Here is a 26,951-nt window from a genome sequence, read left to right on the forward strand (position 1 = left end):
GTAGTATTCTGTACAGTCGGGTGTACTGTGTGGTGTAGTATTCTGTACAGTCGGGTGTACTGTCTGGTGTAGTATTCAGTACAGTCGGGTGTACTGTGTAGTATTCTGTACAGTTGGGTGTACTGTCTGGTGTAGTATTTTGTACAGTCAGGTGTCTTGTGCTGTGTAGTATTTTGTACAGTCAGGTGTGTTGTGCTGTGTAGTATTCTGTACAGTCGGGTGTACTGTGTGGTATAGTATTCTGTACAGTCGGGTGTACTGTGCGGTGTAGTATTCTGTACAGTCGGGTGTACTGTGTGGTGTAGTATTCTGTACAGTCGGGTGTACTGTCTGGTGTAGTATTCAGTACAGTCGGGTGTACTGTGTAGTATTCTGTACAGTCGGGTGTACTGTCTGGTGTAGTGTTTTGTACAGTCAGGTGTGTTGTGCTGTGTAGTATTTTGTACAGTCAGGTGTGTTGTGCGGTGTAGTATTCTGTACAGTCGGGTGTACTGTGTGGTATAGTATTCTGTACAGTCGGGTGTACTGTGCGGTGTAGTATTCTGTACAGTTGGGTGTACTGTCTGGTGTAGTATTTTGTACAGTCGGGTGTGTTGTGCTGTGTAGTATTCTGTACAGTCGGGTGTACTGTGTGGTGTAGTATTCTGTACAGTCAGGTGTGTTGTGCAGTGTAGTATTCTGTACAGTCGGGTGTACTGTGCGGTGTAGTATTCTGTACAGTTGGGTGTACTGTCTGGTGTAGTATTTTGTACAGTCGGGTGTGTTGTGCGGTGTAGTATTCTGTACAGTCGGGTGTACTGTGTGGTGTAGTATTCTGTACAGTCAGGTGTGTTGTGCAGTGTAGTATTCTGTACAGTCAGGTGTGTTGTGCAGTGTAGTATTCTGTACAGTCAGGTGTGTTGTGCAGTGTAGTATTCTGTACAGTCGGGTGTACTGTGCGGTGTAGTATTCTGTACAGTCAGGTGTGTTGTGCAGTGTAGTATTCTGTACAGTCAGGTGTGTTGTGCAGTGTAGTATTCTGTACAGTCAGGTGTGTTGTGCAGTGTAGTATTCTGTACAGTCGGGTGTACTGTGCGGTGTAGTATTCTGTACAGTCAGGTGTACTGTGCGGTGGAGTATTCTGTACAGTCAGGTGTGTTGTGCAGTGTAGTATTCTGTACAGTCAGGTGTGTACAGTCAGGTGTGTACAGAATACTACACCAGACAGTACACCCGACTGTACAGAATACTACACCACACAGTACACCCGACTGTACAGAATACTACACCGCACAGTACACCCGACTGTACAGAATACTACACCGCACAGTACACCCGACTGTACAGAATACTACACTGCACAGTACACCTGACTGTACAGAATACTACAGCGCACAATACACCCGACTGTACAGAATACTACACCGCACAGTACACCTGACTGTACAGAATACTACACTGCACAACACACCTGACTGTACAGAATACTACACCGCACAGTACACCCGACTGTACAGAATACTACACTGTACACCTGACTGTACAGAATACTCCACCGCACAGTACACCTGACTGTACAGAATACTACTGTCTGGTGTAGTATTTTGTACAGTCGGGTGTGTTGTGCGGTGTAGTATTCTGTACAGTCGGGTGTACTGTGCGGTGTAGTATTCTGTACAGTCAGGTGTGTTGTGCAGTGTAGTATTCTGTACAGTCGGGTGTACTGTCTGGTGTAGTATTCTGTACAGTCGGGTGTACTGTCTGGTGTAGTATTCTGTACAGTCGGGTGTACTCTCTCAGGGTTGTTGTGGGGGTCGTTCACACTACAGCCGGTTCTCCTTACACAAGGACATTATTGCTGCTCTCACTGACGTCGTGTCATCATATAATCACCTCTCTGCTGTCAGCAGTCTTGGTATCACTGGCAGTCGGGCCCTCCCTGGGGACCCGGATTATCTGCCATTATGATGTTCAGGTATGTGTCCCAGAGACATAGAAACCACCTGCTGACAGATCACAATGAAAACCTTCCAACCACGAAACGAGCTGACAGAGGTTCAGAATACCGAGCGTGCAACCGCGGTTACATGCACCTGCATCCTGGCTTAACAATGAATGCTTCTATTCACTGACAGAAAGCAGAGGCTCAGAAATAAAGTGTGACTGAAGGATGCAGACATCATGTTTCTCATTATTTTGCTCCTCCCAGGCCACACCCCCTCGACGTCAGCGCAATGGCACCTCCATACGTTCATGTGTCTGGATATACATTATACAGTAGGCGGGTGCAGATACACTCAACACCAGGAAGGAAAGGTCACGGAATTCTGGAAATCCCAGGATCGGTAGACATGTTAATGATATGCAAATTATGAAAAGATGGAAACAATTTATTCAAAACCTCTTGATGCAATCAGTATGGAGTATGAACTCCACTCGCACATGTACTCGCACTCACTTCCCAGATATCAGTGAGGTTATTAATGGTTGTCTGAGGAATGTTCTGCCAAACTGAATGCACCTGGGCACACAAATCATCAAGATCCGCTGCTGGCAGCTCCGACTAAGGACGTCCCAGATGTGCTGGATAGGAGACAAGTCCGGAGACGCTACAGTCCATGGTAATACGTAGAACGAGCAATATGTGGCCTGGGGGTGTCCTGTTGAAAAGCGGCTCCTTGGACACTTTGGAGAAATGGCGGGAACACTGGTTCCATGACCAAATCCACTGTATATTATACCACCCCACCCCATAATCCCGGGAGTAGGACTGGTGGGATGTTCCCTTATAAAGGCCTCTGCATGGTGTTGTCCACATGATCTCCAGCCTGATATCTGGCTATCATTGCATCTGAGACCAAAGCAGGACTGATCACTGAAGAGGACACATCTCCAGCCTCCATTGCCGTCTTGCTGTGCACCAGGATAGCCTTTGAGAGCGGTGAGCGGAGGTCAGTGGACACCTGTAGCTGGATGTCCGGCTCGTAGCCCAGTGTCGTGCAGACTTCTTCTGATGGTTGTGTGGACGCTGTTTGCCGCCCTAGGCTTGGGATGTGACATTTCACTTGCAGTAATAGATCACTCAGCGCCATTCTTCTAATCAGAGGACCCGTCCGGGCAGAGGTTCTCCTCTCTGCTCCTCTTCCTGTCATTCTCATCGTCTTCTCCCAACCACCAGGACACACAGCGTTGACCAGCGCTGACATATCAGCCATCTGCTGGAGGGATAGACCAAGGCCTCTCAGCTCAGGATTCTGTCCTCTCAGTGTCTGACAAGTGGTGGTAACTGGGACGTGGATGAACAGGAGGCATCATACAATCATTCCACACGGCTTCATCCGATTTCTGAGGTTTCAATCCACAGATTGGAGCTAGGTGCTGGAAATGTCATCATCTGCAGATCTTAGTGATAGCTGCTACTTCCTCAATTTGCTTAATCTTATGGTTTCTTGATGCTGGACTTTCAGAGGAGCGTATGACCTCAGAGTTTGTGGCCAGTTATGGGGTGTTTTATACACATTTGGGACTGTGACATCTGAATTGGCCTGAAATAATGTGGTCCTTAAAGCAACTTCCTCGATTTGCATAACCTAACAGCTTGTCCTTCTAACTGGCGCCGTACCACCAGGGTGCCCAGATCAATGGCACCATCGTCAGAACCCTGCTGTTAATTATGGAGACACCTCATGAGGGTCAGTAGGTTCCCCGCTGCTGCCTTGCAGGTGTGACCGATTTCAGTGATCTCTCCAGTCAATGATGTACACAGACCACAGGGGACTCTTAACTGTGGATGACATCTCATGCAGATCTCTATGAATAGACCACTGATTCTCATGTCTGTGTCCATCTCTCCATTTCCTAGGAAGCCTTGGGATGTCCGAGTCTCAAGAGTCATAAACCTCAGACCTCGCCATCATCTCCGCGCCTCAGGATGGGGCCTTCCCTGCATGTCTCGCCCTAATCTGCAGGATAGTCACGCTGCGCCCTTCCACTGAAGGTACGGTCCCTTGGTGTTGGTAGGGAATGTTCTGAACACACTGGGGTGCAGTAATGGAGTGCAGTGATAGGTGTGCAGTAATGGGGTGTAGTGATAGGTGTGCAGTAATAGAGTGCAGTGATAGGTGTGCAGTAATGGAGTGCAGTGATAGGTGTGCAGTAATAGAGTGCAGTGATAGGTGTGCAGTAATGGAGTGCAGTGATAGGTGTGCAGTAATGGAGTGCAGTGATAGGTGTGCAGTAATGGAGTGCAGTGATAGGTGTGCAGTGATAGGTGTGCAGTAATAGGTGTGCAGTAATGGAGTGCAGTGATAGGTGTGCAGTAATGGGGTGTAGTGATAGGTGTGCAGTAATGGGGTGTAGTGATAGGTGTGCAGTAATGGGGTGCAGTGATAGGTGTGCAGTAATAGGGGGTGCAGTGATAGGTGTGCAGTAATGTAGTGCAGTGATAGGTGTGCAGTAATGGGGTGCAGTGATAGGTGTGCAGTAATGGGGTGTAGTGATAGGTGTGCAGTAATGGAGTGCAGTGATAGGTGTGCAGTAATGGGGTGCAGTGATAGGTGTGCAGTGATAGGTGTGTAATAATGGAGTGCAGTCATAGGTGTGCAATAATGGGGTGCAGTCATAGGTGTGCAGTTATAGAGTGCAGTGATAGGTGTGCAGTAATGGAGTGCAGTGATAGGTGTGCAGTAATGGGGTGTAGTGATAGGTGTGCAGTAATGGGGTGTAGTGATAGGTGTGCAGTAATGGGGTGCAGTGATAGGTGTGCAGTAATAGGGGGTGCAGTGATAGGTGTGCAGTAATGGGGTGCAGTGATAGGTGTGCAGTAATGGGGTGCAGTGATAGGGGTGCAGTGATAGGTGTGCAGTAATGGGGTGTAGTGATAGGTGTGCAGTAATGGAGTGCAGTGATAGGTGTGCAGTAATGGGGTGCAGTGATAGGTGTGCAGTGATAGGTGTGTAATAATGGAGTGCAGTCATAGGTGTGCAGTAATAAGGTGCAGTCATAGAGTGCAGTGATAGGTGTGCAGTAATAGAGTGCAGTGATAGGTGTGCAGTAATGGAGTGCAGTGATAGGTGTGCAGTAATGGGGTGTAGTGATAGGTGTGCAGTAATGGAGTGCAGTGATAGGTGTGCCGTAATGGGGTGCAGTGATAGGTGTGCAGTAATGGGGTGCAGTGATAGGGTGAAGTCATAGGTGTGCAATAATGGGGTGCAGTCATAGGTGTGCAGTTATAGAGTGCAGTGATAGGTGTGCAGTAATGGAGTGCAGTGATAGGTGTGCAGTAATGGAGTGCAGTGATAGGCGTGCAGTAATAGAGTGCAGTGATAGGTGTGCAGTAATGGAGTGCAGTGATAGGTGTGCAGTAATGGGGTGCAGTGATAGGTGTGCAGTAATGGGGTGCAGTGATAGGTGTGCAGTAATGGAGTGCAGTGATAGGTGTGCAGTAATGGAGTGCAGTGATAGGTGTGCAGTAATAGGGTGAAGTGATAGGTGTGCAGTAATGGGGTGCAGTCATAGGTGTGCAATAATGGGGTGCAGTGATAGGTGTGCAGTTATAGAGTGCAGAGATAGGTGTGCAGTAATAGAGTGCAGTGATAGGTGTGCAGTAATGGAGTGCAGTGATAGGTGTGCAGTAATGGAGTGCAGTGATAGGTGTGCAGTAATAGGGTGAAGTGATAGGTGTGCAGTAATGGGGTGCAGTCATAGGTGTGCAATAATGGGGTGCAGTGATAGGTGTGCAGTTATAGAGTGCAGAGATAGGTGTGCAGTAATAGAGTGCAGTGATAGGTGTGCAGTAATGGAGTGCAGTGATAGGTGTGCAGTAATGGAGTGCAGTGATAGGTGTGCAGTAATGGAGTGCAGTGATAGGTGTGCAGTAATGAGGTGCAGTGATAGGTGTGCAATAATGGAGTGCAGTGATAGGTGTGCAGTAATGGAGTGCAGTGATAGGTGTGCAGTAATGGAGTGCAGTGATAGGTGTGCCGTAATGGGGTGCAGTGATAGGTGTGCAGTATTGGGGTGCAGTGATAGGTAAGCGTAAGCAGTAATGGAGTGCAGTGATAGGTGTGCAGTAATGGAGTGCAGTGATAGGTGTGCAGTAATGGAGTGCAGTGATAGGTGTGCAGTAATGGAGTGTAGTGATAGGTGTGCAGTAATGGAGTGCAGTGATAGGTGTGCAGTAATGGAGTGCAGTGATAGGTGTGCAGTAATGGAGTGCAGTGATAGGTGTGCAGTAATGGGATGTAGTTATAGGTGTGCAGTAATGGAGTGCAGTGATAGGTGTGCAGTAATGGGATGTAGTGATAGGTGTGCAGTAATGGAGTGCAGTGATAGGTGTGCAATAATGGAGTGCAGTGATAGGTGTGCAGTAATGGAGTGCAGTGATAGGTGTGCAGTAATGGAGTGCAGTGATAGGTGTGCAGTAATGGAGTGCAGTGATAGGGGTGCAGTAATGGAGTGCAGTGATAGGTGTGCAGTAATGGGATGTAGTGATAGGTGTGCAGTAATGGAGTGCAGTGATAGGTGTGCAATAATGGAGTGCAGTGATAGGTGTGCCGTAATGGGGTGCAGTAATGGAGTGCAGTGATAGGTGTGCAGTAATGGGATGTAGTGATAGGTGTGCAGTAATGGAGTGCAGTGATAGGTGTGCAATAATGGAGTGCAGTGATAGGTGTGCAATAATGGAGTGCAGTGATAGGTGTGCAATAATGGAGTGCAGTGATAGGTGTGCAGTAATAGAGTGCAGTGATAGGTGTGCAGTAATGAGGTATAGTGATAGGTGTGCAGTAATGGGGTGCAGTGATAGGTGTGCAGTAATGGAGCGCAGTGATAGGTGTGCAGTGATAGGTGTGCAGTGATAGGTGTGCAGTAATGGAGTGCAGTGATAGGTGTGCAGTAATGGAGTGCAGTGATAGGAGTGCAGTAATGGAGTGCAGTGATAGGTGTGCAGTAATGGAGTGCAATGATAGGTGTGCAGTAATGGGGTGCAGTGATAGGTGTGCAGTAATGGAGTGCAGTGATAGGTGTGCAGTAATAGAGTGCAGTGATAGGTGTGCAGTCATAGAGTGCAGTGATAGGTGTGCAGTAATGGAGTGCAGTGATAGGTGTGCAGTAACGGAGTGCAGTGATAGGTGTGCAGTAATGGAGTGCAGTGATAGGTGTGAAGTAATGGAGTGCAGTGATAGGTGTGCAGTAATGGAGTGCAGTGATAGGTGTGCAGTAATGGGATGTAGTTATAGGTGTGCAGTAATGGAGTGCAGTGATAGGTGTGCAGTAATGGGATGTAGTGATAGGTGTGCAGTAATGGAGTGCAGTGATAGGTGTGCAATAATGGGGTGCAGTGATAGGTGTGCAATAACGGAGTGCAGTGATAGGTGTGCAGTAATGGAGTGCAGTGATAGGTGTGCAGTAATGGAGTGCAGTGATAGGTGTGCAGTAATGGGATGTAGTGATAGGTGTGCAGTAATGGAGTGCAGTGATAGGTGTGCAATAATGGAGTGCAGTGATAGGTGTGCAATAATGGAGTGCAGTGATAGGTGTGCAGTAATGGAGTGCAGTGATAGGTGTGCAGTAATGGAGTGCAGTGATAGGTGTGCAGTAATGGAGTGCAGTGATAGGTGTGCAGTAATGGGATGTAGTGATAGGTGTGCAGTAATGGAGTGCAGTGATAGGTGTGCAATAATGGAATGCAGTGATAGGTGTGCAGTAATGGAGTGCAGTGATAGGTGTGCAGTAATGGAGTGCAGTGATAGGTGTGCAGTAGCGGAGTGCAGTGATAGGTGTGCAGTAATGGAGTGCTGTGATATGTGTGCAGTAATGAGGTATAGTGATAGGTGTGCAGTAATGGGGTGCAGTGATAGGTGTGCAGTGATAGGTGTGCAGTAATGGAGTGCAGTGATAGGTGTGCAGTAATGGAGTGCAGTGATAGGTGTGCAGTAATGGAGTGCAGTAATGGGGTGCAGTGATAGGTGTGCAGTAATGGAGTGCAGTGATAGGTGTGCAGTGATAGGTGTGCAGTAATGGAGTGCAGTGATAGGTGTGCAGTAATGGAGTGCAGTGATAGGCGTGCAGTAATGGAGTGCAGTGATAGGCGTGCAGTAATGGAGTGCAGTGATAGGTGTGCAGTAATGGAGTGCAGTGATAGGTGTGCAGTAATGGAGTGTAGTGATAGGTGTGCAGTAATGGAGTGCAGTGATAGGCGTGCAGTGTTCTGGGTGCAGCTATTGATGTCAGGGTGCAGTGATTATGGTGCTGACAGATGTTTTCTCTTTCCCTGCAGACCCTGCAGTGCTGACCATGCTCTGGCGCCCTCCGCTCCTGCTCTCCGCCTTGTATTGGGTCCTGTTCATGTTGCAGACTTCAGTAACAGGTGACTGGCCCTCAGAGGTCACTACTCGCCCCCTAAGAGGTCACTACTCGCCCCCTAAGAGGTCACTACTCGCCCCTCAGAGGTCACTACTCGCCCCTCAGAGGTCACTACTCACCCCTCAGAGGTCACTACTCGCCCCTCAGAGGTCACTACTCGCCACTCAGAGGTCACTACTCGCCCCTCAGAGGTCACTACTCGCCTCTCAGTGGTCATTACTCTCCCCTCAGAGGTCACTACTCGCCCCTCAGAGGTCACTACTCGCCCCTCAGAGGTCACTACTCGCCTTTTAGAGGTCACTACTCGCCCCTCAGAGGTTACTACTCGCCCCTCAGAGGTTACTACTCACCCCTCAGAGGTCACTACTCGCCCCTCAGAGGTCACTACTCGCCTTTTAGAGGTCACTACTCGCCCCTCAGAGGTTACTACTCGCCCCTCAGAGGTCACTACTCGCCCCTCAGAGGTCACTACTCGCCTCTCAGAGGTCACTACTCGCCCCTCAGAGGTCACTACTCGCCTCTCAGAGGTCACTACTCACCCCTTAAGAGGTCACTACTCGCCCCTCAGAGGTCACTACTCGCCCCTCAGAGGTCACTACTCGCCCCTAAGAGGTCACTGCTCACCACTCAGAGGTCACTACTCGCCCCTCAGAGGTCACTACTCGCCTCTCAGAGGTCACTACTCGCTCCTCAGAGGTCACTACTCGCCCCCTAAGAGGTCACTACTCGCCCCCTAAGAGGTCACTACTCGCCCCTCAGAGGTCACTTCTCGCCCCTCAGAGGTCACTTCTCGCTCCTTAGAGGTCACTACTCGCCCCCTAAGAGGTCACTACTTGCCCCCTAAGAGGTCACTACTCGCCCCCTAAGAGGTCACTACTCGCCCCTCAGAGGTCACTACTCGCCCCTAAGAGGTTACTACTCGCCACTCAGAGGTCATTACTCTCCCCTCAGAGGTCACTACTCGCCCCTCAGAGGTCACTACTCGCCCCTCAGAGGTCACTACTCGCCTTTTAGAGGTCACTACTCGCCCCTCAGAGGTTACTACTCGCCCCTCAGAGGTTACTACTCACCCCTCAGAGGTCACTACTCGCCCCTCAGAGGTCACTACTCGCCTTTTAGAGGTCACTACTCGCCCCTCAGAGGTTACTACTCGCCCCTCAGAGGTCACTACTCGCCCCTCAGAGGTCACTACTCGCCTTTTAGAGGTCACTACTCGCCCCTCAGAGGTCACTACTCGCCACTCAGAGGTCACTACTCGCCTCTCAGAGGTCACTACTCGCCCCTCAGAGGTCACTACTCGCCCCTCAGAGGTCACTTCTCGCCCCTCAGAGGTCACTACTCGCTCCTCAGAGGTCACTACTCGCCCCCTAAGAGGTCACTACTCGCCCCCTAAGAGGTCACTACTCGCCCCCTAAGAGGTCACTACTCGCCCCTCAGAGGTCACTACTCGCCCCTAAGAGGTCACTACTCGCCCCTCAGAGGTCACTACTCGCCCCTCAGAGGTCACTACTCGCCCCTCAGAGGTCACTACTCGCCCCTCAGAGGTCACTACTCGCCCCTCAGAGGTCACTACTCGCCCCTCAGAGGTCACTACTCGCCCCTCAGAGGTCACTACTCGCCTCTCAGAGGTCACTACTCGCCCCTCAGAGGTCACTACTCGCCCCTCAGAGGTCACTACTCGCCCCTCAGAGGTCACTACTCGCCCCTAAGAGGTCACTACTCGCCCCCTAAGAGGTCACTACTCGCCCCTCAGAGGTCACTACTCGCCCCTAAGAGGTTACTACTCGCCACTCAGAGGTCATTACTCTCCCCTCAGAGGTCACTACTCGCCCCTCAGAGGTCACTACTCGCCTTTTAGAGGTCACTACTCGCCCCTCAGAGGTTACTACTCGCCCCTCAGAGGTTACTACTCACCCCTCAGAGGTCACTACTTGCCCCTCAGAGGTCACTACTCGCCTTTTAGAGGTCACTACTCGCCCCTCAGAGGTTACTACTCGCCCCTCAGAGGTCACTACTCGCCCCTCAGAGGTCACTACTCGCCCCTCAGAGGTCACTACTCGCCACTCAGAGGTCACTACTCGCCTCTCAGAGGTCACTACTCGCCCCTCAGAGGTCACTACTCGCCCCTCAGAGGTCACTTCTCGCCCCTCAGAGGTCACTACTCGCTCCTCAGAGGTCACTACTCGCCCCCTAAGAGGTCACTACTCGCCCCCTAAGAGGTCACTACTCGCCCCCTAAGAGGTCACTACTCGCCCCTCAGAGGTCACTACTCGCCCCTAAGAGGTCACTACTCGCCCCTCAGAGGTCACTACTCGCCCCTCAGAGGTCACTACTCGCCCCTCAGAGGTCACTACTCGCCCCTCAGAGGTCACTACTCGCCCCTCAGAGGTCACTACTCGCCCCTAAGAGGTCACTACTCGCCCCTCAGAGGTCACTACTCGCCTCTCAGAGGTCACTACTCACCCCTCAGAGGTCACTACTCGCCCCTCAGAGGTCACTACTCGCCCCTCAGAGGTCACTACTCGCCCCTAAGAGGTCACTGCTCGCCCCTAAGAGGTCACTGCTCACCACTCAGAGGTCACTACTCGCCCCTCAGAGGTCACTACTCGCCTCTCAGAGGTCACTACTCGCCCCTCAGAGGTCACTACTCGCTCCTCAGAGGTCACTACTCGCCCCCTAAGAGGTCACTACTCGCCCCTCAGAGGTCACTTCTCGCCCCTCAGAGGTCACTACTCGCTCCTCAGAGGTCACTACTCGCCCCCTAAGAGGTCACTACTCGCCCCCTAAGAGGTCACTACTCGCCCCCTAAGAGGTCACTACTCGCCCCTCAGAGGTCACTACTCGCCTCTCAGAGGTCACTACTCACCCCTCAGAGGTCACTACTCTCCCCTCAGAGGTCACTACTCGCCCCTCAGAGGTCACTACTCGCCCCTCAGAGGTCACTACTCACCCCTCAGAGGTCACTACTCGCCCCTCAGAGGTCACTACTCGCCTTTTAGAGGTCACTACTCGCCCCTCAGAGGTTACTACTCGCCCCTCAGAGGTCACTACTCGCCCCTCAGAGGTCACTACTCGCTCCTCAGAGGTCACTACTCGCCCCCTAAGAGGTCACTACTCGCCCCCTAAGAGGTCACTACTCGCCCCCTAAGAGGTCACTACTCGCCCCTCAGAGGTCACTACTCGCCCCTAAGAGGTCACTACTCGCCCCTCAGAGGTCACTACTCGCCCCTCAGAGGTCACTACTCGCCCCTCAGAGGTCACTACTCGCCCCTCAGAGGTCACTACTCGCCCCTCAGAGGTCACTACTCACCCCTCAGAGGTCACTACTCGCCCCTCAGAGGTTACTACTCGCCCCTCAGAGGTCACTACTCGCCCCCTAAGAGGTCACTACTCGCCCCTCAGAGGTCACTACTCGCCCCTCAGAGGTCACTACTCGCCCCTAAGAGGTCACTACTCGCCCCTCAGAGGTCACTACTCGCCCCTCAGAGGTCACTACTCGCCCCTCAGAGGTCACTACTCGCCCCTCAGAGGTCACTACTCGCCCCTCAGAGGTTACTACTCGCCCCTCAGAGGTCACTACTCGCCCCCTAAGAGGTCACTACTCGCCCCTCAGAGGTCACTACTCGCCCCTCAGAGGTCACTACTCGCCCCTAAGAGGTCACTACTCGCCCCTCAGAGGTCACTACTCGCCCCTCAGAGGTCACTACTCGCCCCTAAGAGGTCACTTCTCGCTGCTGCTAAAATGTGTAGAAGAGTGCGCATCGGGCCGCCTGCGGGTCTACTGTCCTGCTCTCATATGATCATATGTAACCTATGATGTATGGCCCGCTCATGGACTGTATGTCTCGCAGGGCGTACGGTCGTGTGCATGAGCCCTTAGGCTGATTTTGGGTGACATGACACCGTCCCATGTGTAACGTGCTCAGTCAGTGACACCTGCAGGCCACACAGGGTAGTGCACCTCATCGCTCTGTATAATCTTCTGCTGTGTCCCCATCCTCAGAAGCCCCATTGTGCTGTGTGAGGTCACATGTGGCATTTCTTCCCTGCAGCTGACGAGTGCACGGAGCGCTGCGACCTGTACCACGGACACTGCGACGAGGACGCTGTGTGCAGGTGAGTGTGGGGCAGGAGAAGAAAAAACTGCCCCCCCCCAACAGTTAAAATACTGGGGTCGTCTTATGTGGTGGACACCCCATAAAAACCATGGCCGTGCACACTACGAGGAGGTGTGGGGCCAAGCGCTGACGCCGCTGTAACTAATGGTTGACAACTTGCCCAGTGATGATGTCATCGGTTGGATAAAATGATTGGATAGTTTGGGTTGAAATCGTTTATCTTGATCATCTTCATACAGTGCGTATAGTGCCTGAAGTCTCTCCACCTGGGGCGGGATGGGGGGCTGGGGCCAGATCACTGGATTAATACCGACACTGACCCCGCGGGATGGGGGGCTGGGGCCAGATCACTGGATTAATACCGACACTGACCCCGCGGGATGGGGGGCTGGGGCCAGATCACTGGATTATTACCGACACTGACCCCGCGGGATGGGGGGCTGGGGCCAGATCACTGGATTAATACCGACACTGACCCCGCGGGATGGGGGGCTGGGGCCAGATCACTGGATTATTACCGACACTGACCCCGCGGGATGGGGGGCTGGGGCCAGATCACTGGATTAATACCGGCACTGACCCCGCGGGATGGGGGGCTGGGGCCAGATCACTGGATTATTACCGACACTGACCCCGCGGGATGGGGGGCTGGGGCCAGATCACTGGATTATTACCGGCACTGACCCCGCGGGATGGGGGGCTGGGGCCAGATCACTGGATTATTACCGGCACTGACCCCGCGGGATGGGGGGCTGGGGCCAGATCACTGGATTATTACCGACACTGACCCCGCGGGATGGGGGGCTGGGGCCAGATCACTGGATTATTACCGACACTGACCCCGCGGGATGGGGGGCTGGGGCCAGATCACTGGATTATTACCGGCACTGACCCCGCGGGATGGGGGGCTGGGGCCAGATCACTGGATTATTACCGGCACTGACCCCGCGGGATGGGGGGCTGGGGCCAGATCACTGGATTAATACCGACACTGACCCCGCGGGATGGGGGGCTGGGGCCAGATCACTGGATTATTACCGACACTGACCCCGCGGGATGGGGGGCTGGGGCCAGATCACTGGATTATTACCGACACTGACCCCGCGGGATGGGGGGCTGGGGCCAGATCACTGGATTATTACCGGCACTGACCCCGCGGGATGGGGGGCTGGGGCCAGATCACTGGATTATTACCGACACTGACCCCGCGGGATGGGGGGCTGGGGCCAGATCACTGGATTAATACCGACACTGACCCCGCGGGATGGGGGGCTGGGGCCAGATCACTGGATTATTACCGACACTGACCCCGCGGGATGGGGGGCTGGGGCCAGATCAGTGGATTATTACCGGCACGGACCCCGCGGGATGGGGGGTGCGGACTAGATTACCAGATTACTACCAGCACTGACCCCAGCGGGGGGATTATTACCAGACTCTGACCTTGTTTCTTTGTTTTTTCGGCAGGTGTGACCCCGGTTGGGACGGTCCATTCTGTGAGGACTGTGTGAGGATGCCCGGCTGCGTCCATGGCGTGTGCCACCAGCCCTGGCAGTGCATGTGTCTGAGCGGCTGGGACGGGAAGTTCTGTGACAAGGGTGAGCGCCGTATCCTTATTATGTCCAGGTTATAATGGACCGGCCTCATGTTCTCCTGAGGTCAGCTATCAGTTCTCAAGACCCCCAGCAGCATATGAGGGCAGGTGGGGGAAGGGCCCTCTGGCCGTAAAGGTGCGGACCATCAGGGACACTTGGGGAGTCTGCACCCATATCTGCTGGGGCCACAGCCTCCGACCCTAAGGACTCATCATTGTCAGCACTATCACCACCATCATCCTCAATCTCATGTACATCTCCCTCCACAGATCTGCACATCTGCGAGCGCTCCAGTCCCTGCCAGAACGGGGCAGAATGCGTCATTACCCCTGAGGGCGATTATTCCTGCGACTGCCCAGAATCCTTCCATGGCAAAAACTGTGAACTCAAGAGAGGGCCCTGCGAGGCACAAGGGTAAGAGCGCCCCCTGGCATAACCTTCACCCCCACATACATACCACCTGCTGGCATCATCTGTGGGCTCCCGACTCCACGACAGAAGGGTTTGTGCTTCTGCCTTTATCGGATACATTGTGACAAACAGCTTCTCATTCCACCATCATGTATTGTTTCTATGTGGGCATGTAGCTGGCAATACAATTTGTCGCCCCTTTAGACGGCTGCCCGGGTCACCTCGTTAGACGGCTGCCAGGGTCGCCCCGTTAGATGGCTGCCCGGGTCACCTCGTTAGACGGCTGCCAGGGTCGCCCTGTTAGATGGCTGCCCGGGTCACCTCATTAGACGGCTGCTCGGGTCACCTCGTTAGACGGCTGCTCGGGTCACCTCATTAGACGGCTGCCATGGTCGTCCCATTAGACGGCTGCCCGGGTCACCTCATTAGACGGCTGCTCGGGTCACCTCGTTAGACGGCTGCCCGGGTCACCTCGTTAGACGGCTGCCAGGGTCGCCCTGTTAGATGGCTGCCCGGGTCACCTCATTAGACGGCTGCCAGAGTCGCCCCATTAGACGGCTGCCCGGGTCGCCCCGTTAGAAGCCTGCCCGGGTCGCCTCGTTAGACGGCTGCCAGGGTCGCCCCGTTAGATGGCTGCCCGGGTCACCTCGTTAGACGGCTGCCAGGGTCGCCCTGTTAGATGGCTGCCCGGGTCACCTCATTAGACGGCTGCCAGAGTCGCCCTGTTAGATGGCTGCCCGGGTCACCTCATTAGACGGCTGCCAGAGTCGCCCCATTAGACGGCTGCCCGGGTCGCCCCGTTAGAAGCCTGCCCGGGTCGCCTCGTTAGAAGCCTGCCCGGGTCGCCCCGTTAGATGACTGCCCGGGTCACCTCGTTAGACGGCTGCCAGGGTCGCCCTGTTAGACGGCTGCCAGGGTCGCCCCGTTAGATGGCTGCCCGGGTCACCTCGTTAGACGGCTGCCAGGGTCGCCCTGTTAGATGGCTGCCCGGGTCACCTCATTAGACGGCTGCCAGAGTCGCCCTGTTAGATGGCTGCCCGGGTCACCTCATTAGACGGCTGCCAGAGTCGCCCCATTAGACGGCTGCCCGGGTCGCCCCGTTAGAAGCCTGCCCGGGTCGCCTCGTTAGAAGCCTGCCCGGGTCGCCCCGTTAGATGACTGCCCGGGTCACCTCGTTAGACGGCTGCCAGGGTCGCCCTGTTAGACGGCTGCCAGGGTCGCCCCGTTAGAAGCCTGCCCGGGTCACCTCGTTAGACGGCTGCCCGGGTCACCTCGTTAGGACGGCTGCCAGGGTCGCCCCCTTTGACGGCTGCCAGAGTCACTCTGTTAGGCTGCTGCCAGGTTGCTCCGTTAGACAGGTTCCAGAGTCGCTCCGTAAGATGGCTGCCAGGGTCGCTCCGTTAGATGGGTGCCAGGGTCGCTCCGTTAGATGGGTGCCAGGGTCTCTCTGTTAGACGGGTGCCAGAGTCGCTCCGTAAGATGGCTGCCAGGGTCGCTCCGTTAGACGGGTGCCAGGGTCGCTCCGTTAGATGGGTGCCAGGGTCTCTCTGTTAGACGGGTGCCAGGGTTGCTCCCTTAGACGGCTGCCAGGGTCGCTCCCTTAGACGGGTGCCAGGGTCGCTCCCTTAGACGGCTGCCAGAGTCGCTCCCTTAGACGGGTGCCATGGTCCCTCCGTTAGACGGGTGCCAGGGTCCCTCCGTTAGACGGGTGCCAGGGTCCCTCCGTTAGACGGGTGCCAGGGTCACTCCGTTAGACGGGTGCCAGGGTCACTCCGTTAGACAGCTGGCAGGGTCGCTCCATTAGACAGGTGCCAGGGTCGCTCCTTTAGACTGCTGCCAGGGTCGCTTTGTTAGATGGCTACCATGGTCGCTCCATTAGATGGCTGCTGGGGTCGCTCCATTAGTCTGGTACCAGGGTCGCTCCATTAGACTGGTGCCAGGGTCGCTCTGTTAGACGGCTGCCATAGTCGCTCTGTTAGATGGCTACCATGGTCGCTCCATTAGATGGCCGCTGGGGTCGCTCCATTAGTCTGGTACCAGGGTCGCTCCTTTAGATGGGTAACATGATTGCGCCTCTATACGGCTGCCGGGGTCGCTCCTCTAGAAGGCAGCTGGGGTCACTCCGTTAGATGACTGCCAGGGTCACTCCGTTAGACAGCTGCCAGGGTCGCTCCTCTAGACGGCTGCCGGGGTTGCTCCATTAGACGGGGGCCAGGGTCACTCTGTTAGATGGCTGCCAGGGTCACTCCGTTAGACAGCTGCCAGGGTTGCTCCATTAGACGGGTGCCAGGGTCACTCCGTTAGACGGCTGCCAGGGTCACTCCGTTAGACGGCTGCCAGGGTTGCTCCATTAGACAGGTACCATGGTCGCTCCTCTAGACTGCTGCCAGGGTCGCTCTGTTAGACGGCTGCCATAGTCGCTTTGTTAGATGGCTACCATGGTCGCTCCTCTAGACGGCTGCCGGGGTTGCTCCATTAGACGGGGGCCAGGGTCGCTCATCTAGACTGCTGCCGGGGTTGCTCCATTAGACGGCTGCCAGGGTCTCTCCTCTAGACTGCTGCCGGGGTTGCTCCATTAGACGGGTGCCAGGGTCCCTCCGTTAGACGGGTGCCAGGGTCACTCCGTTAGACGAGTGCCAGGGTCACTCCGTTAGACAGGTGCCAGGGTCGCTCCTTTAGACTGCTGCCAGGGTCGCTTTGTTAGATGGCTACCATGGTCGCTCCATTAGATGGCTGCTGGGGTCGCTCCATTAGTCTGGTGCCAGGGTCGCTCCTTTAGATGGGTAACATGATTGCGCCTCTATACGGCTGCCGGGGTCGCTCCATTAGACGGCTGCCAGGGTCGCTCCGTTAGACGGGTGCCAGGGTCGCTCCGTTAGATGGCTGCCAGGGTCACTCTGTTAGATGGCTGCCAGGGTCACCCCGTTAGATGGCTGCCAGGGTCACTCCGTTAGACAGCTGCCAGGGTTGCTCCATTAGACGGGTGCCAGGGTCACTCCTCTAGACTGGTGCCAGGGTCGCTCTGTTAGACGGCTGCCATAGTCGCTTTGTTAGATGGCTGCCATCGTCGCTCTGTTAGACGGCTGCTGGGGTTGCTCCATTAGACGGGTGCCAGGGTCGCTCTGTTAGACGGCTGCCATAGTCGCTTTGTTAGATGGCTGCCATCGTCGCTCTGTTAGACGGCTGCTGGGGTTGCTCCATTAGATGGCTACCATGGTCGCTCTGTTAGACGGCTGCCATAGTCGCTTTGTTAGATGGCTACCATGGTCGCTCCATTAGATGGCTGCCGGGGTTGCTCCATTAGACGGGGGCCAGGGTCGCTCCTCTGGACGGCTGCCGGGGTTGCTCCATTAGACGGGTGCCAGGGTCGCTCCTTTAGACGTGGCCTCCCTTTTCTCCTGTATGCCCGTGGTATCATTCTCTCTCTTCGTACAGGTTACCATGCCAGAATGGTGGGACGTGCCTGGATGACGGGGGCTACGCAGAGGTCTTCACGTGTCGCTGTTTGGCTGGTTACGTGGGTCGACTGTGTGAGACAGATGTTGATGACTGCCTGATGCGTCCGTGCGCTAATGGAGCCACCTGTGTAGACGGGGTCAACCGCTTCTCATGTCAATGTCCTCCAGGCTTCCAGGGACGCTTCTGCACAGTCAACATTGACGATTGTGCCGGGCGGCCATGTCACAATGGCGGAAGGTGCTACGATCGGGTCGGAGACTACGAGTGTTATTGTCCTGCTGGATTTACTGGAACGTCCTGTGAGATCCTGGTCCCCCGGCCCACATGGGAATATGAGGCTGGAACGTCAGCCAGGGCACCCTCGGAACCTTCAGGGAGGACGGTCAGCAGCACCCGGTGGAGTCCGGGATCCACTGAGAAGCCCGGTCACTTCAAGATCTCGGTGAAGGAGGTGGTGACTCAGCGGGAGCATGGCCTCAGCGAACTGCAGCTAATCACCATCGCTGTGCTCGGGGTGATAACGGTTGTGGTGATTATTCTCACCGTGCTGCTTATGATGAGGCACCGGAGCCGAGGCGCCTCATGCTGGTGTCATCAGACCTCACCAGAAACCAAGACCCATTATCACCAGTGTCAGGGGATGTCGCAGGAGCATGGGAAGACCACAGAGTTGTGAGCAGTCAGTGTACATAATGGCAGCCTCAGACGGACCTGTGGTCACTAGATAAACTTGTTTAGGAACCAGCGTGGAGACTACAGGGGCCACAAAATAACCCCAGGATGACGGGGGTGGTGAGAAGGTCATCTGCATTAGGACCAAGAGTCTCATGCTCTACCAAGAACCTTCATATTTAGCTGGTGCCGGCCTCCACCTGGTCACATAAGCAGGGCACCCCCTCCAACAGACATGGGACTATTTGTGGAGAAATCATATAAATCCTGATCTGACCAGAGCGGCCCGGCGTTGCCCCCCACGTACGATGCCTCCTACTCCCCGCTCTCCTACACAGATAACACAGCTGAAGGACAAACCCAAGCGGCCAACATTACCCTGGTGACACCGATATATACAAATCTGCACTGTGATGTACCTATCCCAAAGCTTCGTTCCAAGGAGTCTGAACAGTTATGAACAAGGAGGCTCAGGATGAACAGAAAGCCTTTCCCAAGGGAGAAAATAAAAACATACATCATATGAGTAGAGCGCCCTCTACAGGCTGTGAAGCTCGGGGCACTACAGAAGCTATAGAGAGGATGATATAGGAGTAGGACGCCCTCTACAGGCTGTGATGCTGGGGGCACTACGGAAGCTATAGAGAGGATGATATAGGAGTAGGGCGCCCTCTACAGGCTGTGAAGCTGGGGGCACTACGGAAGCTATAGAGAGGATGATATAGGAGTAGGGCGCCCTCTACAGGCTGTGATGATGGGGGCACTACAGAAGCTATAGAGAGGATGATATAGGAGTAGGGCGCCCTCTACAGGCTGTGATGCTGGGGGCACTACAGAAGCTATAGAGAGGATGATATAGGAGTAGGGCGCCCTCTACAGGCTGTGATGCTGGGGGCACTACAGAAGCTATAGAGAGGATGATATAGGAGTAGGGCGCCCTCTACAGGCAGTGAAGCTGGGCGCACTACAGAAGCTATAGAGAGGATGATATAGGAGTAGGGCGCCCTCTACAGGCTGTGATGCTGGGGGCACTACGGAAGCTATAGAGAGGATGATATAGGAGTAGGGCGCCCTCTACAGGCTGTGAAGCTGGGGGCACTACGGAAGCTATAGAGAGGATGATATAGGAGTAGGGCGCCCTCTACAGGCTGTGAAGCTGGGCGCACTACAGAAGCTATAGAGAGGATGATATAGGAGTAGGGCGCCCTCTACAGGCTGTGATGCTGGGGGCACTACAGAAGCTATAGAGAGGATGATATAGGAGTAGGGCGCCCTCTACAGGCTGTGATGCTGGGGGCACTACGGAAGCTATAGAGAGGATGATATAGGAGTAGGGCGCCCTCTACAGGCTGTGAAGCTGGGGGCACTACGGAAGCTATAGAGAGGATGATATATGAGTAGGGCGCCCTCTACAGGCTGTGATGCTGGGGGCACTACGGAAGCTATAGAGAGGATGATATAGGAGTAGGGCGCCCTCTACAGGCAGTGATGCTGGGGGCACTACGGAAGCTATAGAGAGGATGATATAGGAGTAGGGCGCCCTCTACAGGCAGTGATGCTGGGGGCACTACGGAAGCTATAGAGAGGATGATATAGGAGTAGGGCGCCCTCTACAGGCAGTGATGATGGGGGCACTACAGAAGCTATAGAGAGGATGATATAGGAGTAGGGCGCCCTCTACAGGCTGTGATGCTGGGGGCACTACAGAAGCTATAGAGAGGATGATATAGGAGTAGGGCGCCCTCTACAGGCAGTGATGCTGGGGGCACTACAGAAGCTATAGAGAGGATGATATAGGAGTAGGGCGCCTTCTACAGGCTGTGATGATGGGGGCACTACAGAAGCTATAGAGAGGATGATATAGGAGTAGGGCGCCCTCTACAGGCAGTGATGCTGGGGGCACTACAGAAGCTATAGAGAGGATGATATAGGAGTAGGGCGCCCTCTACAGGCAGTGATGCTGGGGGCACTACGGAAGCTATAGAGAGGATGATATAGGAGTAGGGCGCCCTCTACAGGCAGTGATGCTGGGGGCACTACAGAAGCTATAGAGAGGATGATATAGGAGTAGGACGCCCTCTACAGGCAGTGAAGCTGGGGGCACTACGGAAGCTATAGAGAGGATGATATAGGAGTAGGGCGCCCTCTACAGGCTGTGATGTTGGGGGCACTACAGAAGCTATAGAGAGGATGATATAGGAGTAGGGCGCCCTCTACAGGCAGTGATGCTGGGGACACTACGGAAGCTATAGAGAGGATGATATAGGAGTAGGGCGCCCTCTACAGGCAGTGATGCTGGGGACACTACGGAAGCTATAGAGAGGATGATATAGGAGTAGGGCGCCCTCTACAGGCTGTGATGCTGGGGGCACTACAGAAGCTATAGAGAGGATGATATAGGAGTAGGGCGCCCTCTACAGGCAGTGATGCTGGGGACACTACGGAAGCTATAGAGAGGATGATATAGGAGTAGGGCGCCCTCTACAGGCTGTGATGCTGGGGGCACTACAGAAGCTATAGAGAGGATGATATAGGAGTAGGGCGCCCTCTACAGGCAGTGATGCTGGGGGCACTACGGAAGCTATAGAGAGGATGATATAGGAGTAGGGCGCCCTCTACAGGCAGTGATGCTGGGGGCACTACAGAAGCTATAGAGAGGATGATATAGGAGTAGGGCGCCCTCTACAGGCAGTGATGATGGGGGCACTACAGAAGCTATAGAGAGGATGATATAGGAGTAGGGCGCCCTCTACAGGCTGTGATGCTGGGGGCACTACGGAAGCTATAGAGAGGATGATATAGGAGTAGGGCGCCCTCTACAGGCAGTGATGCTGGGGGCACTACGGAAGCTATAGAGAGGATGATATAGGAGTAGGACGCCCTCTACAGGCAGTGATGATGGGGGCACTACAGAAGCTATAGAGAGGATGATATAGGAGTAGGGCGCCCTCTACAGGCAGTGATGCTGGGGACACTACGGAAGCTATAGAGAGGATGATATAGGAGTAGGACGCCCTCTACAGGCAGTGATGCTGGGGGCACTACGGAAGCTATAGAGAGGATGATATAGGAGTAGGGCGCCCTCTACAGGCTGTGATGTTGGGGGCACTACAGAAGCTATAGAGAGGATGATATAGGAGTAGGGCGCCCTCTACAGGCAGTGATGCTGGGGGCACTACGGAAGCTATAGAGAGGATGATATAGGAGTAGGGCGCCCTCTACAGGCAGTGATGCTGGGGGCACTACGGAAGCTATAGAGAGGATGATATAGGAGTAGGGCGCCCTCTACAGGCAGTGATGATGGGGGCACTACAGAAGCTATAGAGAGGATGATATAGGAGTAGGGCGCCCTCTACAGGCTGTGATGCTGGGGGCACTACAGAAGCTATAGAGAGGATGATATAGGAGTAGGGCGCCCTCTACAGGCAGTGATGCTGGGGGCACTACAGAAGCTATAGAGAGGATGATATAGGAGTAGGGCGCCTTCTACAGGCTGTGATGATGGGGGCACTACAGAAGCTATAGAGAGGATGATATAGGAGTAGGGCGCCCTCTACAGGCAGTGATGCTGGGGGCACTACAGAAGCTATAGAGAGGATGATATAGGAGTAGGGCGCCCTCTACAGGCAGTGATGCTGGGGGCACTACGGAAGCTATAGAGAGGATGATATAGGAGTAGGGCGCCCTCTACAGGCAGTGATGCTGGGGGCACTACAGAAGCTATAGAGAGGATGATATAGGAGTAGGACGCCCTCTACAGGCAGTGAAGCTGGGGGCACTACGGAAGCTATAGAGAGGATGATATAGGAGTAGGGCGCCCTCTACAGGCTGTGATGTTGGGGGCACTATAGAAGCTATAGAGAGGATGATATAGGAGTAGGGCGCCCTCTACAGGCAGTGATGCTGGGGACACTACGGAAGCTATAGAGAGGATGATATAGGAGTAGGGCGCCCTCTACAGGCTGTGATGCTGGGGGCACTACGGAAGCTATAGAGAGGATGATATAGGAGTAGGGCGCCCTCTACAGGCTGTGATGCTGGGGACACTACGGAAGCTATAGAGAGGATGATATAGGAGTAGGGCGCCCTCTACAGGCTGTGATGCTGGGGGCACTACGGAAGCTATAGAGAGGATGATATAGGAGTAGGGCGCCCTCTACAGGCAGTGATGCTGGGGGCACTACGGAAGCTATAGAGAGGATGATATAGGAGTAGGGCGCCCTCTACAGGCTGTGATGCTGGGGGCACTACAGAAGCTATAGAGAGGATGATATAGGAGTAGGGCGCCCTCTACAGGCAGTGATGCTGGGGACACTACGGAAGCTATAGAGAGGATGATATAGGAGTAGGGCGCCCTCTACAGGCTGTGATGCTGGGGGCACTACAGAAGCTATAGAGAGGATGATATAGGAGTAGGGCGCCCTCTACAGGCAGTGATGCTGGGGGCACTACGGAAGCTATAGAGAGGATGATATAGGAGTAGGGCGCCCTCTACAGGCAGTGATGCTGGGGGCACTACAGAAGCTATAGAGAGGATGATATAGGAGTAGGGCGCCCTCTACAGGCAGTGATGATGGGGGCACTACAGAAGCTATAGAGAGGATGATATAGGAGTAGGGCGCCCTCTACAGGCTGTGATGCTGGGGGCACTACGGAAGCTATAGAGAGGATGATATAGGAGTAGGGCGCCCTCTACAGGCAGTGATGCTGGGGGCACTACGGAAGCTATAGAGAGGATGATATAGGAGTAGGACGCCCTCTACAGGCAGTGATGATGGGGGCACTACAGAAGCTATAGAGAGGATGATATAGGAGTAGGGCGCCCTCTACAGGCAGTGATGCTGGGGACACTACGGAAGCTATAGAGAGGATGATATAGGAGTAGGACGCCCTCTACAGGCAGTGATGCTGGGGGCACTACGGAAGCTATAGAGAGGATGATATAGGAGTAGGGCGCCCTCTACAGGCTGTGATGATGGGGGCACTACGGAAGCTATAGAGAGGATGATATAGGAGTAGGGCGCCCTCTACAGGCAGTGATGCTGGGGACACTACGGAAGCTATAGAGAGGATGATATAGGAGTAGGGCGCCCTCTACAGGCTGTGATGCTGGGGGCACTACGGAAGCTATAGAGAGGATGATATAGGAGTAGGACGCCCTCTACAGGCAGTGATGATGGGGGCACTACAGAAGCTATAGAGAGGATGATATAGGAGTAGGGCGCCCTCTACAGGCAGTGATGCTGGGGGCACTACGGAAGCTATAGAGAGGATGATATAGGAGTAGGGCGCCCTCTACAGGCAGTGATGCTGGGGGCACTACGGAAGCTATAGAGAGGATGATATAGGAGTAGGGCGCCCTCTACAGGCTGTGATGCTGGGGGCACTACAGAAGCTATAGAGAGGATGATATAGGAGTAGGGCGCCCTCTACAGGCTGTTCAGTAACCTACTTTTTTCTACATTGGAAGCAATCTCCATCTATCCAGATATGTGAATATTAAATGTAATGTAATAAAAACTGTCAATTTGGGAACTGTGATTTCGTTTCTTGGCAGCAAAGTATTCCCAAATACTGCCATACATTGCACACAATACTTTTATACTGCACTGGTGGCTTAGGGTGATGAAGAGGTTAATTCTGAATACTCAGGTGATTTCGGATGGTACACACGTGGACAAAATTGTTGGTCCCTTCCGTTAAAAAAAGAATAAAATGCCAATGGTCACTGAAAGCAATAATAAGCAAAAATGGACTGAAAATCCACTCATGAGGATCAGACGTGGCTTCTGAATTGTGGTTCAGCTGATTATTTATAAAACAGACTGATGCCCCCGGCCTGGACACAGATGAGGGTTCCCCTAGAAAAGACTGAAGATAATGTGACCATAGAGACATCATGTCCTGTAGTTACATCACAGGTTCCTCAGACTTGTAATCAGTCCGTCTGCCTATTCAGAGGGTGAAAAATAGTCCCTGTGCTGTTTGGTGTCATGGTGGGTAACACACGGAACATAAAGAAAGCTGAGGAGAGCCTTGTCTCAGGAGATCAGAAAGAACGTCTAAGATCTATGGACTGTGGCCTACTCTACCTCCCCGGACATGGATGCAAGAGGAAAACTGATGACAAATTGATGAGACAGGTAATATGAATGGTAACCGAAGAGCCCAGAACAACTTCCGAAGAGATTAGAGGTGGAGTCCAAGGTGAAGGTACATCAGCGTCAGATCACACCATTCGTGGACTCAATGGAAGACGACTGAGGAGGAGACCACCGTTGAAAGCCAAATTGGACAAAATGCATACTGACAAGACACAGAGCTTCTGGGAGAATGTCCTCTGGATGGATGAGACAAAACTGGAGCTCTCTGGTAAGTCCCATCAGCTCTAGGTTCACAAACACAAAAATGAAGCTTAGAAAGAACATTGTACCTACTGGAAACAAGGAGGAGGAGGCTCAGGGATGTTTTGGGGCTGCATCTGGCACAGGGTGTCTTGAATCTGCGTCTCTCAAGGCATTCTGGAGCGCAATATGCTGCCTAGTGTCAGGAAGCTTGGTGTCAACCGCAGGTCATGGATCGCCCAAAACACAGCTAAAAACATCCAAGAACGTCTGAGAGAGAAGAACTGGACTATTCTGGCCTCTATGAGCCCGGATCTAAATCCTATTGATTGGAAGGAGCTGAGACCTGCCGTCTGGAGAAGACACCTTCACACCTGAGACATCTGGAGCAGCGGCCAATATACCTGTAGACGGGGGCAGAAGTCTCACCGGGAGTCACAGGAATCGCCTCAGAAGGTTGTGATATAAAGTATTCAGTTAAGAAACCATCGTCTGTGTCCAGGCCGGCGTCATGACTCCACTGAACCACAATTCAGAAGCAACGTCTGATCTTCATTCGCTGATTTTCAGTAATTTTATTTATTACTTTTGTCAGTTTCCTGTTATTTCAGTGACTATTGTGGGTTTTTCTTTCTTTAACGGAAGGAACCAACAATATTGTGCACGTGTGTAAAGCAGGTAACCTAATGTGGTAAATGGGCCAATTATATGTTCCTGGGTGGTCTAGGGTGGTGAAAAGGTTAATTGGTAGCTGGGAGGTAAAAAGTGAAGGGTTTAATTATCTAGAGCGGTGAAGTAATCCATTTTAGGATTTACACTGGTGATGGGTTTAGCTATAAATGAACTGGAGATCTAGGGAGGTGAGGATCTTACCTGTAAATACCCTGGTGGTCTATGGGTGTGACCAGCCTAGCTGTAAAATAGGTGGTGGTCTAGGGTGGTAAAGGGATTAGATGTAAATTCCCTGATGGTCTAGGGTGGTAAAGGGATTAGATGTAAATTCCCTGGTGGTCTAGGGTGGTAAAGGGATTAGATGTAAATTCCCTGGTGGTCTAGGGTGGTAAAGGGATTAGATGTAAATTCCCTGGTGGTCTAGGGTGGTAAAGGGATTAGAAGTAAATTCCCTGGTGGTCTAGGGTGGTAAAGGGATTAGATGTAAATTCCCTGGTGGTCTAGGGTGGTAAAGGGATTAGATGTAAATTCCCTGGTGGTCTAGGGTGGTAAAGGGATTAGATGTAAATTCCCTGGTGGTCTAGGGTGGTAAAGGGATTAGATGTAAATTCCCTGGTGGTTTACAGTGGTGAAAGTAGTTAGTTGTAGCCAAAGAAATGTATAATGAAACCCTTCACCACTCTAGATCCCTTGGAAATTTACAAGTAGCTCATTCAGCCTGTCAACAACCATGGACTTCATAACTAACCTCTTCACTACCCTAGACCACCAAGGAATCTGCAAGTAAATTCCTTCACCCCAAAAACCACCAGGGAACCTACAAGTAACTCCTAACTATCCTTCCCCAGACATCGGCCAGAACTTTACAGCTAACCTTTTTTGCACCACGGAGGAATTTACAACTAAAGCTTAAGCCTTTAAGAAGTATGTAATTAACCCATTCACCGCTGTAGACCATCAGGGAATTTACAACTAACATGTCCCTCCCCTCCAAAAGGGGAGTGAACCAACACACTGTGAATTCCCTGGTGGTCTAGGACTGGGGAAAGGGTTAAGTTGTAAATTCTCTGGTGGAGAACTGGAGAAGGGGGTTAACTGTAAACCTTGGGATGGTTTAGGGTTGGAGAAGGATTTAGTTGGTGTAGGACTTTTGGAGGGATTGCTTGTAAATTCTGTGGTGGTCTAGACCTGGAGAAGGACGAGGTTATAGATTCCCTGGCGGTCGAGGATTTTAGAAGGGGACATTTGTAAGTTCCTGGAAGGTCTAGACAGGTAGTTTAGGATTGGAGAAGGGGTAAATTCACTGATGGTCTAGGACTGATGGAGGGGTTAACTGT

General features: G+C 53.2%; 1 protein-coding gene across 1 annotated transcript; it reads left to right on the top strand.

Annotated features, from left to right (window-relative positions):
• The first annotated feature begins 3,841 nt into the window (after positions 1 to 3,841).
• Positions 3,842 to 19,142, top strand: DLK2 (delta like non-canonical Notch ligand 2). Its single transcript, XM_040430854.1, has 6 exons — positions 3,842 to 3,976; positions 8,258 to 8,347; positions 12,396 to 12,459; positions 13,929 to 14,059; positions 14,326 to 14,470; positions 17,903 to 19,142. The coding sequence occupies exons 2-6, from the start codon at positions 8,275 to 8,277 to the stop codon at positions 18,600 to 18,602; spliced, it is 1,113 nt and encodes a 370-aa protein (XP_040286788.1). The 5' UTR covers positions 3,842 to 3,976; positions 8,258 to 8,274; the 3' UTR covers positions 18,603 to 19,142.
• The last annotated feature ends 7,809 nt before the right edge of the window (positions 19,143 to 26,951 follow it).

Source organism: Bufo bufo, chromosome 4, assembly GCF_905171765.1.
Source record: "Bufo bufo chromosome 4, aBufBuf1.1, whole genome shotgun sequence".
NCBI classification, from domain to species: domain Eukaryota; kingdom Metazoa; phylum Chordata; class Amphibia; order Anura; family Bufonidae; genus Bufo; species Bufo bufo.

Excerpts from the sequence above, each read along its gene's own strand:
- DLK2 (XM_040430854.1), top strand. The coding sequence starts at position 8,275 with ATGCTCTGGCGCCCTCCGCTCCTGCTCTCCGCCTTGTATTGGGTCCTG. Across the intron at positions 8,348-12,395 it reads GTTGCAGACTTCAGTAACAG|CTGACGAGTGCACGGAGCGC; the intron begins GTGACTGGCCCT and ends TCTTCCCTGCAG. Across the intron at positions 14,471-17,902 it reads GGGCCCTGCGAGGCACAAGG|GTTACCATGCCAGAATGGTG; the intron begins GTAAGAGCGCCC and ends CTCTTCGTACAG.